Source organism: Hydra vulgaris, chromosome 06 (genome assembly GCF_038396675.1).
Source record: "Hydra vulgaris chromosome 06, alternate assembly HydraT2T_AEP".
In the NCBI taxonomy this organism is placed as follows: domain Eukaryota; kingdom Metazoa; phylum Cnidaria; class Hydrozoa; order Anthoathecata; family Hydridae; genus Hydra; species Hydra vulgaris.
The window spans coordinates 15,335,662-15,353,454 of NC_088925.1; the positions used below are offsets into that span (position 1 = coordinate 15,335,662).

The following is a 17,793-nucleotide window of genomic DNA, read 5'->3' on the forward strand; positions in this document are numbered from 1 at the left end:
GCTTCAATGAATTAAAAACTACAATCACTTATTGATGAGTTCAACACAAGATAAGCTTCACATCATTATTTTTTTTTTTTTGTTTTGTTTTTTTTTTGTTTTTTTTTTGTTTTCATATTGTAGATAAAAAAATTAAAATTGTGTGTTAGCATGAACTTTAGAATGAAATTAGAAAACATTTAGTCAATTACCAAATACCAAATCTTGAGAAAAAAAAATTAAAAAATTATAAATATTACTTGCAAAATTATATTTTTACAAAATATCAGCATATTTTATCAGTGGCAAGTTTCCTCATAAGTTATAAAAATTTATTAAAATGTTATATACACTGTTACCAGGAGCTAATAAATAAATCTCAAATTCTCTTTAAATGCTGTATTGTGTTTGCATACCACCACTTGTAAGGGTCTGCTGTCAAATCTAGGAGAACAAACTTCATGTTTTAGTAAATACTTTATTTTGAAATCGATCAAGTTTAATTTTCTCTGTGCTTCTCTTCATTTTCCAGATTTTTGAAAAATGCAGGAAATACCTAAGCTGGTTATTTTTGTAATCTCTTTGAATATTTTAAGGAGTTTAAACGTTGTTTTTTTACATTGTTTTTTTAATTAAGCAAGCGTTGAACTTTTTGATTGAGACTGCAATTCTTTTATAGTTTGTTTTAGTAAATGAGCAAAATATTTGTCACATTTACATCTTGTACATCTTTTATTATATTGATTACACAGTCATAGAAAGTAAAAAGTCTTGTTATGTAAACTATTTATATCCCAGAGGTTCTTTTGCAATATACTAATACGTGAACCAACATAGGATACAGTGCTAAAACACCATGTTTAGAAATAAAATTTGGAGGTATACAATGCTCAGTAAAACTTAAGAAATTTTTGTTGTTGTGCTGACATGTTCACATATCAGAGTTTTTGGCCAACTAAGTATGACCAAGCATTTGTTTTAAGGTACATAAGCTTGTTAAAGATGACTCCACAAATTCTAATAACTCGTTAGGTGCATTTTTAGTCAAATATATTTGTACAAGTTTTTGCAAATATCTACCGAGTCACCTCTGCATGTGCCTAATGCATTACAGTTTTTTGGGCAAATGTTAATTTTTTTTTGAATGATTGATAAATATATGAATGATATGAATTTTTTTTTATGACTGATTGATAATGATATGAATAGTATGAATTTATAAATGAATTTTTTTATGATGATTTTTTTTTTGATTATTTAAAAAAAAATGTTGAAAAAGTTGCAATTCAATAGCTCGTTTCATTGCACTAAATCTTTCCATTTGTCATAGGGTTGTGATTGTCAATGTTTTTTTCATATTTTAATTGCAATTTTATTTATTGACAAAAGCTGTAATGGCACCATTTAGTAATGAGAAACCAACTCTTGCCAGAAACTGTCAATTTAATCTTTTTTTATTTACTCTTTTTTGTTAGACTTTCAATGGTTTTGTCTTGAGCTTTTTTATCTGCTTTGGTCTTGCTGTTAAAAGCAGCCTAATCATTAGGGTTGTTACTATGTCTAAAAGTAGTTTTTACAGATTTTTGATAAGTGATCCTGGAGTCCTTCAAAGTTTTTAAACACATGATCAATAAATGAAAATTAAACAAAAAAAAGTTTTTTGTTTAATTTTCATTTATTGTTTTTTTTTTTAAATCACAGTAATCAAAAAATCATTTCTAAAAAAGTTCTGATTTGTTTTTAGAAGCTTCTATTACTTTTTTTGTATTACTGTTTTGATACTGTTTGTTTTGTTTTGTGATAAAAATATTTTAATTTTAAAAGTGATTAGAGAAAAAGTTGACTTGGATTGATTGGAGAATAAGTTGACTTGGATTGATTGAAGAAAAAGTTGACTTGGATTGATTGAAGAAAAAAATGACTTGGATTGATTGGAGAAATAGTTGACTTGGATTAATTGAAGAAAAAGTTGATTTGGATTGATTGGAGAAAAAGTTGACTTTAAATAGAAAGAAGCATGAACCAACGCAGCAATGTTCTAAAAACAACTCTGAATGACTTCTGAACAAGTCTGAAGACCACTTCTTTAAGATTCAATACTAAGATAAAAAGACAATAAGTTATTAACTTCTTGTTTGAGATCTGAGAGATCCATTAATGAACATATACAATTTAACAATTTATATAAAGAAAAAAAAAGGTTAAATGAACTTCTTCAAAATAAAAATGTTTTTAATCAGCGCTTTCGTTTTGTCGTCAGAGGAAACAGGATTCCTCAACCTCACAAGTAAGTACATCAGCTCACATAAAAGAACTCCAAGCAGACGATTGCTTCGTAACAAAAAAGTTAACTGACTACTAGTTAATTAGTCATCGTTCAAAATCAATTAATGAAGTAAAATTGTCTGATTGTAGACAAATTCTGAAATATGTAATACTTCTAAGGAGTGATCTAGAGAATGTTAAAGATACAGTGAAAAATAAGGATATTGTTTATGTTGTGTTTGATGCAGTCATTGTGTTTTGGACAATGGCACATAAAAAAACATTGTGCTTTGAAATATGGCACATAAAAACTAAATACAGAGTTGCATGTTTGTTGTCATGAAATTTTGGAATAAGAGTTTGATGAGAAATAAAAGAATGACCCAGGTGAGTTGTTCTTCAAGTGAGTTGTTCTTCGGGTGAGTTGTTCTTCCTTTATTTTTCAAAGTTATTTTTAACAAGAGAGCAAACTTTGATAAACGCTTGGATTTATATTTTGAAATTAAAAAATGTCTTTTGTCAAAAAGAAAAATCTCAATAATTATCAATTTTTATTTGCATTAAAAAAACAAGAAAGGATGTGTTTAAGAAAGGATATGTTTAAATGGACATAATAAAGTTTTTGAAACCAAATGTGAAATGAAACTTTCAAGACAAGCATGTGAAGCAAGAATTATAGAAAGAGAACAGTGCAGGTTAGAATTTTTAAGAGAAGAACAGGTCAAAGAAGTTATTGCTAGAACATGTTTCTCAGACATAATTGAAAAAGCTGACCAAAATTAAATGATTCTGATTTTAAAATGAATATAAAACACAAAACAACAGAAACAGATCAAGTCAAATATGTAACTCAACTCGTTTTAAGTTATCAGACAACAAAAATGCGATGATCAGCATTAACAAAAGCAACAGGAGATAGTCTTGATTATTTTGGCATATCAAAATCTAAAACTCAGTAAACAAGAATGTTCAATTGTCAAAAATAGCAAAAATTGTCATAGAGTAAGTGAAACAAAACTCTCCCCAAAACCATTATCCTTTACATTGGGGTGGTAAACTTTTAAAATATGTTAATACAGCAAAGAATAATTATTAGAATACAGCAAAGAGAAATTATTAGGTCTTTCTTCTCTAGCTAATTTGCTAGGAGCAACTCATGCTGAAGCAACAAGTTTGGGATTTACACAAAGAAGCTGCTAAGAACTTTACTGATGTAATGTGGAAATTATTGTTTGGTGACATTTTAGGTTGGAAAACAAACTAGTTGCAAAGTTTAAAACTGCATGGTCTAATCAGGGTAAAGATCAACCAATAAAAGTACTTGAAGTTAAAAATAAATGATTGTTGGGCATGAAGTTGTCACAGAATTATGAATCAGCTGAGAACACTCTGATAAGCATGGGTAAAATTTGCGTCTTTTTACTTTCTCAAACAAGGGGCTATGCCTCAGGCATTTTGGATGACTTACAACATATATGCTGGAAAGATGTATTTATTTTTCAAATAGATAAGGTATGGTGATGACATGATTGCTAAACTTACGTGCATAAATGGATGGAATTTCTATACACCTGCATGGATGAAAACACCTATAAACACAATCCAGTTATCACTTATGTGCATAACTGGATTATTATGCACTTAACTGGATTATTATGCACTTATGTGCATTAATGGATGGAATTTCTATACACCTGCATGGATGAAAACACCTATAAACACAATCCAGTTTATTCATGGCATGATTGATTTTAGAAGTGTTGATAAAGATATTGCTAAGCTTTTGATTAACAAGCTCATGATCATCTATGGTACTTGGCAGAAGAAGTTGTCCTATTTGCCTTAATTAGTAAACATGCTTTGATTATCTAAAGTAAAAAATGGTGCATTAATGCTTTTAACTCCAATACCAGAAAACTTATGGTTGGTAAGCCATTCTTTAAAAAAGTTAGTAAAAAGTGTTACTGGTTTGGAAGTCTATCTAATGCTGTAGAGTGGCATTTAAATTCAGAAGCCTTAATGGACTCAAGGATTTTATTAAAAATCCTAAAAGATAATTTTTAGTACTGATAATATAGAAGGAAAAAATTCACTCAATAAAGTTTTGCCTCTTCATACTATATCCAAGACAACCCTACCTCTCATATACTGAATAAATTTGATTGTCATTAAAGTATATTTGTGGGGTCTCTAGTTTATTACCATTAAAAGTGTTAAATTAAGTAAGGCAGCTCGCTAGTTAGGTAGCTGTAGTAACTTTTTTATTTTGAGTCCCCTAAACTTGTTAATGTTGATTAGTTGATGAAAATATACTTTGCCTATTGTTTTGTTATAAAATGTTGTTATAAAATGTGAGTTTCTAGGATTATTTTGTGGTTTGGAATTTACTTTCTTGCTTTTCTATTGTTTAGTTTGTTTCATATGTTAAATATCGTTTTAAAAATTATTTGCATTTATATTTTTAGTTATTACCAGGAACTCTTCTACCTAGTCCTAAAGTATTAAAAAGAAAGATCTTAATAAAAAATAAAAAAAGGGAAATAAAAGGTGGGTTTTTCACTTTTTGTTAATTTTATCAAAGAATTAAATTTATTTTGTGAATAATGATCAGGCAATGGGGTTTGTTAATTTTTGTTTTTTGTTTTTTTTGTTTTGTTAATTGCAAGAAATAATTTAGTACCTATTTTTGTAGAACTTGTATTTAATTGTCTATTTCATTATCTTTTCATTTTGCAACACTGAGTTGAGTTGTTCGCATATTACAAAACTATGAGAGAATATATAGAGACTTCCTCTAGAGTAGAACAGGGTTTTACTCTAGAGAAAGATTCTACTCTAGAGCTACTGCAACTACTTAAGTTGTTAAATAAAATTCTACTAATTTTCCTAAGTAATTGCAGTAGCTCTAGAAGATCTTTAAATAATAAATAGAAAATAGGAAATTAATAGAAAAAATATTAAATTAATGTAAATCTATTTGGTTTTCTGTTGTTGCTAAAAATGATGTAAAAAAATCTTCTGTATATGTTTTAAAATTATTGTTTTTTTAAACTTTAAAATATAAATAACAGGTAAAGCTGAAATTAATCTTGTTTAATTAGATCTTGTTTAACAATTACTGCGTTTTGTTTTATTATTTTATTTTGATTTTAAATGGATAAAAAATGATTGAGACATGTTTGGTCAACTCTTGTTTTATTATTTTTACTTTTTATATATAGTAAATACTGTATGCTAATTTTTTTAACATGAAGAGCAAGAATTGTATTATTTAAGTTATTTATTTAATTATTATTTTTTTTATTATTTACATTAAATTTATTTTTATTAAATTTAATAAGTTTCAAGTTTTATAATTTTAAAAATGATTTTCACCTTTCATTATATCAGACACAAAGAACCCAAACATATCTACTCAATCAGTTGATTTAAACTCCAGTGGAAGATTTGAACCTGAAGTTCTCAATATAGAAGAAATACCTGAAGATGCCGAGGATGTTCTCTCAAAGTCTGAAGTATGTAACAGTTGTACAACAGTTTGTAACAAAGTGAAAATATTTCTTTACTTTAATTAAAATATAAATTACCATTCAAATATATTTTAGGAAGAGGAAGCGCCTGAAGTTGAAGCTCAGCAAGAGTTATCCGAACTAGTGAATTATTTTCAACCTGTTCACTTTAGAGGATTTGAAAAAGCTGAAAGTTGGTTTATTTTTTAATATTTTTTTATATTTATGTTGAACTTGAATTAAAATAAGTAATTTAAGCAATAAAAAACATTGCATAGAAAATGTAATATATATGTATAGAAAAAGTATTGCAATATAAATATTTAATAAATAATAAATAAATGGAAATAAAAATAAGATGTAAATAATAATTTTTATAAATTTTATAAAAAACAAAGATATTTAAATTATACCTAAAAATTGAAATTAAATGAAAAAAAACAAATGATTACAATTATTATTTTTCAATATTTAAGCAAAATAAAATACAATTGAGCCCATCATTTCATATAAGGCACACCTTTTTTCATATTTCACTTTTTTGAGCCATATTTATTGAAATGTTTTACATATTTTAAAAAAGGTACATTGTCATTCACCACAAGTCAATTTTTAAACCAATAAAAGTTAAAATCTATTTGAAAATGACTCTTGCCCTGAACGCGTGAAACAAAATTCAAGTGTCAGATGTGATTTATTAATTACAATAGAGAATTACAAGCTTGCCAAAAATCCTAATAAATCTAGAAAATATTTTCTGGTATAACTAATAGTAAAAATTATAAACATACTCAAATAAAAAAAGCTCATAAAATTTACAAAGGGAATTATTAAGCAACAAGATATATGAAAGCTTCTGGCAGGTTTGTTTTTCATTCTCATTATTTCATTCATTTGTTTGTTTTAACATTGGTGATAAATCACTAGATAATATAGTATAATAATTATATTATTCCCTCAAAGTTATGTTAATTGTTTTCTTTATTTACAGATGTAATTTAAAATGCATGGAGCTTATATTATTATAATATTTTAGACTTTTTATTTATACTAAAAGAAGAATAGGCAGAAAAATAGCCTAGATCTCTTTAGATCAAAAGAACGATCTTTAGAACAAAAAAAAAGGGAGCTTACCTTTATTATATAAACAGTGTGCAAAAAAGCTTTTCGCAGTATGCATTAAATTTCTATGAAACAAGTTAGAGGCTTATGTTTTCGTAAAAACAAAAAAAAGTGCAGCTCATAGATCACAAAAGTAAATCTGAGGGATCGCTATGCAACACGTTACCAGGTAATATATTAATTAGAGTACAGGAGCATATTTAGTCATTTCCTGTTAAGCATGTGCACTACTATAATAAAGATCTTATTATGTAGATAAAAAGCTCAATATAAAAATAATGCACAGTTTATATAATTAACTACAATAAATAAACTATCCAGATCATTCTGTTAAATATGTTTAACTTAAAATTTTCCTGGAAATATAAAATATTTCTGAAAAGTTTTTAGTATTTTTCTTTCGATATTCATTTGGTAAAAACCAAGTTGATGTGTAAAATGTTAAAGATTAGACTAAAAAGTCCACAAATTAATAACAATCCAAAAAGAGTTTATCAAGCAGTAAAAAGAGTCTATCAAGCAGTCGAAAGAGTCTATTAAGTCTATCTGTTCTTGTCAGGTCAGGCGCATGGTCATCATGATCACCCTGCTACTTGTAAAATGTAATCCAGTGCAACCTGTTCCATGTCCCGCTGTCTCTGTAGGATTCACTTTCTAAGCAAAGGCTGAAGAAGTGCTCTTCTTGTCATCAGTACTATCTAGTAAATGTCTTGTAGCGTAGTGATATAGATTTTTTTCTCTTTTATATAGTTGGAGGTGTCTAAGTTACTGTGATAGCTCTCCAGTAACTTACTATATTTGTATGTTCTATTGAAACCTCTAGTTAGGCGTTCACTCACCCTTAAGTTGCTTTTTTTATGTTTGTTTTTTTCTATTCTTTGATTTGCAAAGACTCTTATAGTTGCATGCTTAGTATGGGGTATACTTACGCATTAATTCACCTATATGTTGAGAAATCTGATTTGAATTTTCTGACCATTCTTTTATGTGCTACTGCTTGGCACCTCTTCACTCCATCACCTTTCTCTTTGTTATTTTATTATTTATTGTTCTCATTCTTTTCAAGACTGCACTCTTTTAGATATAATTTCTGATCAAATTGACCATATCCTTTCTCTTTACCCCTCTGCCAATATTGTTGTTATTTACTTTAATGCTCATTACACAGAATGGCTTGGCGCTAGCACCACTGACCCTGCTGGAACTAAATCTCATAACTTGTAATAATTTTTTTCATCTTTTTTTAAAAAAGAACTCTCTTGAGAACAAATGCCTATTATTATTATAAAAATATCAATGTAAAAAAATTCTGTCTGATGCTAAGCTCCATTATTCCCAGTTTACTAAATCTTGTAATTTATTTCAGAAGGTAGGCTCCAAAGACTTTTAGAAAATCTTCAACAACAACAACAAAGGAATCTAATATTCCTTCTCTAATTCATGGGACTGATTTTATACCTTTGCCAAGGTATGCTTTATCAAAAAGATTAGGCAGAACCATTTGCTAAAAACTTTTCTTCTAATGGGACTCCTGAATCTTATGGCCATACTCTTCCTGCAAATCAAATTAAACAGGCTACCCATTTTTAGATATTCAAATCACTACAGCCTTTGTTGCTAAAGTTATCTCAAACTCTTCTACTGCTTGTGGTCCAGACAACATTTCTGTCATAGTCTTACGAAATTGTTTTGATTTTCAGAACTCGCTTTGATTTTCTCTAAACTATTTAACAAGTGCTTGACTAAATCTATTTTTCCTACCTGCTGGAAAGTAGTATCTGTGGTTCCAATCCTTAAAAACTCTGGAGATTATTCAACTAGACATTTCAACTATCGACCGATCAGTCTTGTATCTGCTGTTAGAAAGTCTTTGACAAATTTCATACATCCCATCTTGAGTCAAATAAATTACTGTCAGATGGTTAATATGTTTTTCAATTTTTTTGTTCTATGGATTACTAACTATCGTGACTGAAAGATTCTATTTTGCATTAGATGCGGTAGTGGTGTAGTGGTAGAGCGCTCATTTCAAAAGCGAGAAGTTCCGAGTTCGATCCCCACCACGTCCCTGGTAGTACCACGCTTAACTTGTTTCTCCGCGCTTCGTGTTTCGGAGTTATAGAGTTGAGAGAGGGTTATAACCGCAATTAAGTAGCCTCCTCATCTGTAATGGCCTTCTGGGCCTTAGGGAGGTGAAATAACAAAAAAAAAAAAAAGATGGAAGCTGCAAGGGGCTTCTATCTAATCTATATTTGAAAAATTGTAAATTTGAACTCTAACAAAACCCAGTTATTTACTGCAAATAACTATTACAATATTGCTGACATTCCTATATAACTAAATGACAACCCTCTCACTGAGTCTTCTTTATGTATTTATGTTTATGTTTATTTCTTGGATTATTGTTTACTACTGAGCTCTCATAAAAACCATATAAACAATCAGTTGCAAAGTTAACATCTACTATGGTTGTATTTTTGTTAACATCTACTATGGTTGCTTCTATTTATTGTGCTTGTCATTATCTTACTCCAGATTTCATTCTCTACCACTACAAATCTCTTATTTGTCCCTGTATGGAATACTGTTATCATATTTGGGTTGGTTCTTTTAATGATAGTCTTTCTTTTAGACAAGTTCAAAAACCCGTTGTAAACATTGTTGTATCTATTTTTCTTGCCAAGCTTGAGCCTCTTTCCCATGGTTGTAAGGTTGCATGTCTTTCTCTTTACTACAAATAAAAATCATGGTCGCTGCTCAAAGGAGCTATTTTATAAATATATTATATAATATAAAAACTAGAAGGTTTTATTAATGTAAAAAGGACAAAAAAGTGTTTTTAGTGTCTCATTTCACATTCTCTAAAACCATACCTGTTCTAGTGGCAACTTGTGAATCCATAGATAGTTTACAATCAATTATTACTGCTGTATATACTGTTATGCTATATGGATAGGTACCTGACCACCCTTACCATCAAGTAATACTGCATATGCTGGTAATGTGCTAATCAATGAAAAAAAAAAAAAATTAAAAATAGAAAAATATGTTCAATATTCAATAGCAGGGTATAAAAAAAATTCTATACAGAGATTTTTGCATGGCCAACTGATTCGATGAATAACGAATGCAAATAATAAAAGATCGTTAACAAGCAATTTATATTATAATCGTTAGATTTGTATCTACAAAGAAGAATTTACTTTGGAAAAGAGTTTTGTCTAGAAGTTTAAATTAAAAATATCTATATGATATATATATTTTTTTATAATAAATAAAATTTACAAAAACCATGTTTTTTATTTATTAACTTCTATATTTAGTTTCATTAGCACATTTGTCCTTTTTTATTAGAAACGTGTTTTTATTCTTTAAAAGTTTTAATTAATGGGCTTTAAAATGACGGGTTCAATTGAAGTTTAAATTTTAAACAATTGATAACAATAAACTACAGTAAAAAATACAAAAGTCTTGAAAAGTTTGAGAATATAACTTTTAAATAATTAAAAGATTAGAATAAGTTTCATACTGAGTTTCTTATTACTTATTCCTTGTTCCTGATTTATCTAAGAATCTAGTTTTTTTTTTATATTTGACATTAAGTGTTTTATTTTAGAAAGAAAATGTTACTATGAGATGTCATCATTTGGTGAAAATGCTGCCACGAACCTGCTTAAGGAGCAACCAGTAGAATTTGTCAAGTATCCTTTGATTAAGTATTTCAGTTATATGTAGAAATGTTCAGAGTATGAAGCTGATAAATATTTTTGAGGCAAATCTAATGATTGTTTTTCTTTTATACAAACAGAGTAAAATATCAACTTAAAATTATGACCTATCTGTAACTTATCAGAGATAAGTTACAGATAGGTCAGAGATATGTTACAGATAGGTCAGAGATAAGTTACAGATAGCTCAAAAATAAGTTACTGATAGGTCAGAGTTAAGTTACAGATAGCTCAGAAATAAGTTACTGATAGGTCAACATATTAGTGTATTATAATATTAGCAGTTGTAATTAATAATTTCTAATAATATTAATAGTAAATAAATATTATATTTCTTTAGATATTTATTGTATGATTAAATATATATTAATATATATTAAAATTTATGTTTTTTCATAGTTAATAAGTATTTTTTATTACTGTTTAAGTTTAAAAAAGTTAAGGAAAACGAAGAAATTTACTTTGTACTTAAATATTTCAAAACACAATGTAAAGAGATTGACTTTTAATGCTTTTAATATTTTTCTTAACATTTCTCAAGTTATAACAAGTTTCAGAACAGCAGAATTTATCCAAAAGGTAGTCGTGTGAGTTCTGATAATTACATTCCACAATTATTTTGGAATGCTGGCTGTCAAATGGTTGCATTGAATTTTCAAACCTTAGGTAAAATACTATTATTTTTTGTAGTTTTAAAAAAGAATTTTAAAAATGTTTTTTGTGAATTTTTACTAAAATCATGGTTTGTAAAACAAAAACAAAAATTTTCAAATTTATAAATAAGAAAAATTTTTAATGTAGTTTTTTCATCATAAAAATAAATACAAAATAGAAAAATACAAAAATATAATTTTACTGTTATTGATATTGAAATTTATAAAAAAAAAATTTTCTTAAGAAATTTTTGCAGAATTTAATTTTGCAAATTGGTTACAGAAATGTAAAAATAAATATAAATATAGAAATATAAAAAAAATATAATAAATATGAAATGATATATTAAGGTTAACAATAGTTTTTTACTCACATTACAAGGTTTTTGTAATGTCAAAATCAGTGTTTAAAAAATAGCATTGAAGATACTATTGTAAACATGAATGTGACAATGCAAGCAACAAATCTTGGTTTCTAATTTTCCTAAAACCTAAAACCTAAACAGCATGTTACCGCAAAAGCCAACAAGAAGCTAGGTATTTTGAAAAATCTTTACCTCAAGAGACTTTTATATGGAAAAATCTCTACATCTGCATCTTGCCTGCATCTTACCCCATTTAGAATATGTAGTTACAGCATGCTGTCCCTACACCGAAAATGATATAATGAAATTTTAAAAAATTCAATGAAAAGTAATAAAATCCTTCATGCACTAAGAGAGTAAACTTATATGGACAGGTTCAAAATCTTCGATTTTATAACCTTAGTAAAATAGCTTATTAGAAGAGACCTTAATCCAACGCTTTAAAATTAAAAACAAATTAGAAGAAGTAGACTTATGTGCTTTTTCATTTACTTTTTGCAAAGATAAGCAAACTATCAAGAAAAATAATCACAACTGTAATCAACTTTGGAACGAGCTTCCCGATTACATTATCAATTCTGAGTTGACTAACCAGTTCAAGAGCAAGCTGGATTTGTACCAGAAATTACTATGGCATCTTATTAACTTTTAAAATATTCCATGAACCAAGTTGTGTTGTAGCTATCATTAATAACTAACTTATTAATATTTATTAGTATTTTTTCTTATTAGCATAATATATAGGGTGTGTGAATGAATTTATAGCATTTTTTTTTTTAATTCAAACTTCATTGGAAAAAAGTAGTTATACGTAAAATGTTTAAAGTGTTGTCTTGGTACTAACCTTTTCCCATTTTTCTGACAGCATACAGATTCACTGCAAAAATAGGACTTACCTTCTTGAGCAATCCATAAATTTGACTTACAAAATAAAGTACTTGCATTGTGAATTGGAAGAGATAGTTATTGCAGAGAGTAATGTTTGGAATATACAATAGCACAGAATAATGTCCGGAATTTGTGGAATGGGGTAAAATTAATTAATTAAATATTTTTAGTAGCTTAAAATATTTAATTTCTTATTAAAGTATTTTTAGTTCAAGTATTAACTTGCAAACTTTTGTAAAATGGTTCTGCAAATTATTTTTGTGTATGATACGAATCTTCATTAAGCATAACCTCTAAATCAGTAGCCTTAGATTATTTTGGCTGTTTGGGTTGAACTTTGTCAAAATCACTTTTGAACAAATAAAAAAAACTTCTGAAACATTTGCTCTACTAGAGCATGATGACAATTCTCTTAAATACAATGGTTTTTCCATCATAAATCAATTAACTTACACACTTGAACAAAAAGTAATATACTACACTCATTTTTTTTATGAAAATGATAATATAAAAAATGGTTTATATATAAAAAAAAAAATTTTATTGTATTTTCTGAGCTCTGTAGTACTTATATTTATGTTAGTCTTTGTATTATATTTAAGTTTGCTTGTTTATCTGAAATATCAAATAGTTTGTTTGCTTGTTAAATTAATTCAATAAAAAATTTGCTCATTAGCTTTAATTAAAATCATAGCTAAGAAAAAGGTCAAAGGAAAGTTATAGATCATTAAGTTTTTGTAACTTTTAAGTTAAGTTTGTTTAAATAAATTATAATTGCATTGTCAAAGCAAATTCTATTCCAAAATTGGTACACATACATAAAAACATTTGATGCTAGCTTTTACTATGATTTATGCTTTCTTGTTCCTCAATTATTGACTTAAAGTTTTAAGTTAAAGTTTTAAGTTGTGTTTATAATGTATCTTCAAAGAATTTATGCAGTTTTGAAGACTTCATATTTTTTTTCAATTTAGATGTTCCTATGCAGCTTAATCTTGGTAAATTTGAAATTAACGGACGTTGTGGGTATGATTTTTAAATTTTTTTTAAAAGCTTGTTTTTTTATATCTTTTGGTTACATATCTGTTACTTGCTTTCATATCTGTTGGTTTGTTTAAAGCTTATTCTGCCATAATGTTTTAATATCAATGAAAATTCAATACTTGAAATCTTTGTAGCATTTAATTATATAATAATTAAAAGTAATTTTGAAAAATGAAATAAAAGTTTAGAAAATTTCAATGAAATAAAAGTTTAGAAAGATTTAGGTTACAATAAAAGCTGTTGAGTTTGTAATATTGGTAGAAGGTGTATTGATATTCACTTTAGATGATTTGGAAGAGAAAAATAGTTTTATTGCTAACAAACAGATTTGGTCTGCTCAGCAGAGAGTAAAAGAATGCAGAAATATCAGTTTGATTAGTTCACTAAAATATTTAAATAACCAATTCACTTGAAATCACAAAATCAATTCAAAATGCAAAATCCCTTCAAACATGCATTAAAAGCAGCAGTAAAAGTTTTTTTTACCAGATTATACATGGTATATATTAGAAAATTGTTCTAATATATACCAATATTTTGAAAACTGTGTTATTTGGAGAGAAGAATTTGTAAAATTGTTTCAGCAAATGTTTTTTAAACTGAATATTAAATTAAAGCAAAACAAAAGAAACACATTTTATATATTGTTCATATCTCTAGCTTTATGTTTATTTAAACCTCTATACCTCTTTAAACATATTTAGTATTAATATTCAATTAATTTCTTCCTAATTTACCATTCTGTTTTACAACTTATTATTTCTGAGATGTAAAAACTTGTTGAAACCGAGTAGTTTTGAGATGTAAAACATTGAGAAATTTTTTATTTTAATAAACGTATTTCATTAATTACATAATTAAAAATTTATAACTACAGGCAGAATGTAGCTAGAGAATTATTTATTCTAAATGAACTATAAATCTATAAAAACTATAAATCGCAAAAATTGAACATTGTAAAGTGAGAATGTTCTACGTTCTGAGTGAAACAGTTGATAGTAATAATTTAATGTTTCATTTTTATTTATTGCTTAAAGAGAAAAGACGATCATTCTTTAAGTTTATCGTCAATGATTATTTAAAATATCAAAGTTGCATCACAAACTTTTGCTCTTATTTTGTCACTCAAAAATATGTTTTTCAAAATTGCAGTTATGTCCAAAAAACTATTTATGAACACAAGAATTTAAGAATAAAGAAATCATATGTTTTAGTACTTACTCTAAATCTCCTTCAACTTATAGAACTGCCTATCTTCATAGAGGCATTATTTTGTGACACCACAAAGTAATGCCTCTAACAACAGGCAGATGAGTAAGATTTAATGAGCTCGAAATCTGTATGCTTTTTACAGCCATTTTTTGACTTAATGAGCTGAATGATATCTTAAATAGTTGTTTTCTAGTTATATTATATATAGGCTAGTTGTTTTCCGTTATATTAATGATGTAAATTTTTTATATATTTTTAAAAGTTATCTTATCATATGTCATAAGAAGGTTTATAATAGTTCTGTTGTAAACAAAGTTATAAATAAGGTTTATAATAATGAGGATAATTTTGTTGTAAATAAAGTTGTTAATGAGTATACAATATTGATAATCCTATTAATAGTATAATAGTTGCAGGTTTTATAGGGTTTTCTTTTTAAAGTGTTGTCTGCAACTTTTGAAATAAATAGGTTTTAAGAGCAGCAAAACTTCATGAACAAAATATCTTTAAACAGATGCCATTTGTTTTTAAAAAATGTTATTCTTTTTATCAAATCTATTGAAATTTCTAGTTATAATATTATAGTAAATATTTTAAATATATAAATTTGTATTTTTTTTTTTTTTTTCATAATCAACTGGCGTTTTAATCTTGAGAATATTTATTTAATTTTTCATTGAATATTTGTTAATTTGTTTTAAGGTATCTATTAAAACCTGAACACATGAGGCGACATGATCGTACATTTGATCCATTTGTTGATTCTACGGTAGATGGCATAATAGCTGGTACTGTTCAAGTCAAGGTATTTGTTATAATTTATCTTAGTTATTTTATTTTATTAAATTTTGTATTTTTAAAAATAAAACAGGTCTTACGTCTAAAGTTTGGAAAAAAGAACAAATATCTAATATTGAGATTTAGTATTCAAAAATATAGTTTTATGATTATTGCATACTAAAAAATAAAAATGTAAATCATTTAGTTTAATTATATAACACAACTATAATTTTTTACCAAAAAAAAAATTGATTTGTTTTTTTAAATATGCTTAAACTTTCTTAAAATCCTCAGGGTAAAAGTGACAGCAAAATATCGCCAGATATAGCTAATATTTCTCTGGATATTTCTTTTATCTTAGATCAAACAAAAAACTTTTGTTTTATACCCATGATACTCATCTAATAGTAGTAATAGCAATTTTCTTTACAAAAAGACAATATTTTAGATTTTGATGAATTTTAGATTTTGATGATAATGATATTTAAAAAAAAAAAATTTTTTTTTTGACTTTCAACAAGACTGCAAGCAACCATTATTAAGTTGAAAGTTACTAGAAAACAAAAAATAGTTTTAAAGGGCAAGCAAGCAGGTGACAGAAGACTTGAAAAGTTGTATGAGGTTGTAAAAGAAAACTGGAAAAAGAACCACAAAGAAAATCATTATAATTAAATTATAATCAATAAGATATTAATTACATTTCATAAATTTGGACTGAATGATGAGACATACAGCTTAACAAGTGTTATATTCACTGATAATTTACATAACAACATAAATATTTTCTCAATGATTCAGATGGTTTCAAAAGTTGTTCGAATATTCCACAAATCACCGCTTAAAAACAAAATCCTTATTAAATTATAAGTCTGTAAATTTATTACATTGTTTGATTATAAGTCTGTGAATTTATAACATTGCTTAATCATAAATCTGTAAAATTTAAATATCAGAGTGAAAACAGGGATAAAATGTATGACTAATAACATCACTTTCTAAATAGTGAGTTTAACCATGCACTTTTTTATTACCAGGCAGTTAGTTCAAATTCTAACTAGCAAGTTTGCTACCACTGAAAATTAAATTAGTTAAATTATTGAGATAGATATATGTGCGTATGCATATGTATATATTTATGTAATATTATTAGTAACTATATGTATTTGTATATAAGAAATTATTTAATTTATTACTTTGAGTTTAAATATTTAAATATGAAATTTTATTCAGGTATAATATAATATTTAAGTATTTCTAAATATCCAGTTTAAATTTCCAGGTTATTTCTGGCCAGTGTTTATTAGAGAGAAGATCTGGAACATATGTTGAAGTTGAAATGTATGGATTACCTGCTGATACTGTTCGCAGAAAATATCGTACTAAAGTTGTTTCCAATAATGGATTAAATCCTGTTTATGATGAAGAGCCTTTTAAGTTTAAGGTGTATAACATAAAATATTTTTGATTTTTAATCCTTTAATTTATTTTGAGATCAATTTAAATTATTTTTTAGTTGATAATGATAATAATCAAAAAAAGTAATAGATTTTTATAGCAGCAGTTATTATAGTTAAACTGTTAATTTGTAAGAGAAATGTACAGTCTAAATTCTACTACATGTTTGGTAGTACCATACTTAACTTGTTTCTAAACACAGTTGTATTGTTTTTTTAATTTCACAAACACATATTTTTTATTAATAATTCATGCTATGTTTTATATTTATACATATATAAATGTCTATATATATATAAATGTTTATATATATATATATATATATATATATACACACACTTATATATATAGTATTAAAAATCATGTAGTTATTTTTATTTAATCTTGTCAAAAAATCAATTATATATATATATATATATATATATATATATATATATATATATATATATATATATATATATATATATATATATATATATATATATATATATATATATATATATATATATATATATACCGGAATTTTATGTATTGAAAGTTTTAACCTGCATAAATTTATATTTAAAATTATTTCTTTATTTTCTATTTTTCTATATTTACTGTAATAGGCATCCTATATTTTTTAACTATTTAAAATCTAAGTAATATTTTAAATGAGACTATTTTCAGAGGCAGGTCTCATTTTTGATGAAAAAAGATCTAGTTTGTTGCCCAAAACTGAAGAACAACTCTTTTTGTTCCATAATATTCCTAAGCTTCTAGAAATCCTTACATAATATATTATTGCAAATAA

At 26.3% G+C, this 17,793-nt stretch overlaps 1 protein-coding gene across 3 annotated transcripts in view; it reads left to right on the top strand.

Moving 5' to 3' along the window:
* The window catches only part of plcbh1 (phospholipase C, beta H1), a 90,023-nt gene that overhangs the window by 39,740 nt on the left and 32,490 nt on the right, over window positions 1–17,793 (top strand). For all 3 annotated transcript variants that reach the window (XM_065799327.1, XM_065799328.1, XM_065799329.1), the window contains exons 13-20: window positions 4,710–4,791; window positions 5,635–5,759; window positions 5,850–5,946; window positions 10,492–10,576; window positions 11,145–11,269; window positions 13,484–13,535; window positions 15,468–15,570; window positions 16,825–16,986. In XM_065799327.1, the coding sequence (XP_065655399.1) occupies window positions 4,710–4,791; window positions 5,635–5,759; window positions 5,850–5,946; window positions 10,492–10,576; window positions 11,145–11,269; window positions 13,484–13,535; window positions 15,468–15,570; window positions 16,825–16,986 (831 nt within the window). The remainder of the gene's footprint in view (window positions 1–4,709; window positions 4,792–5,634; window positions 5,760–5,849; window positions 5,947–10,491; window positions 10,577–11,144; window positions 11,270–13,483; window positions 13,536–15,467; window positions 15,571–16,824; window positions 16,987–17,793) is intronic.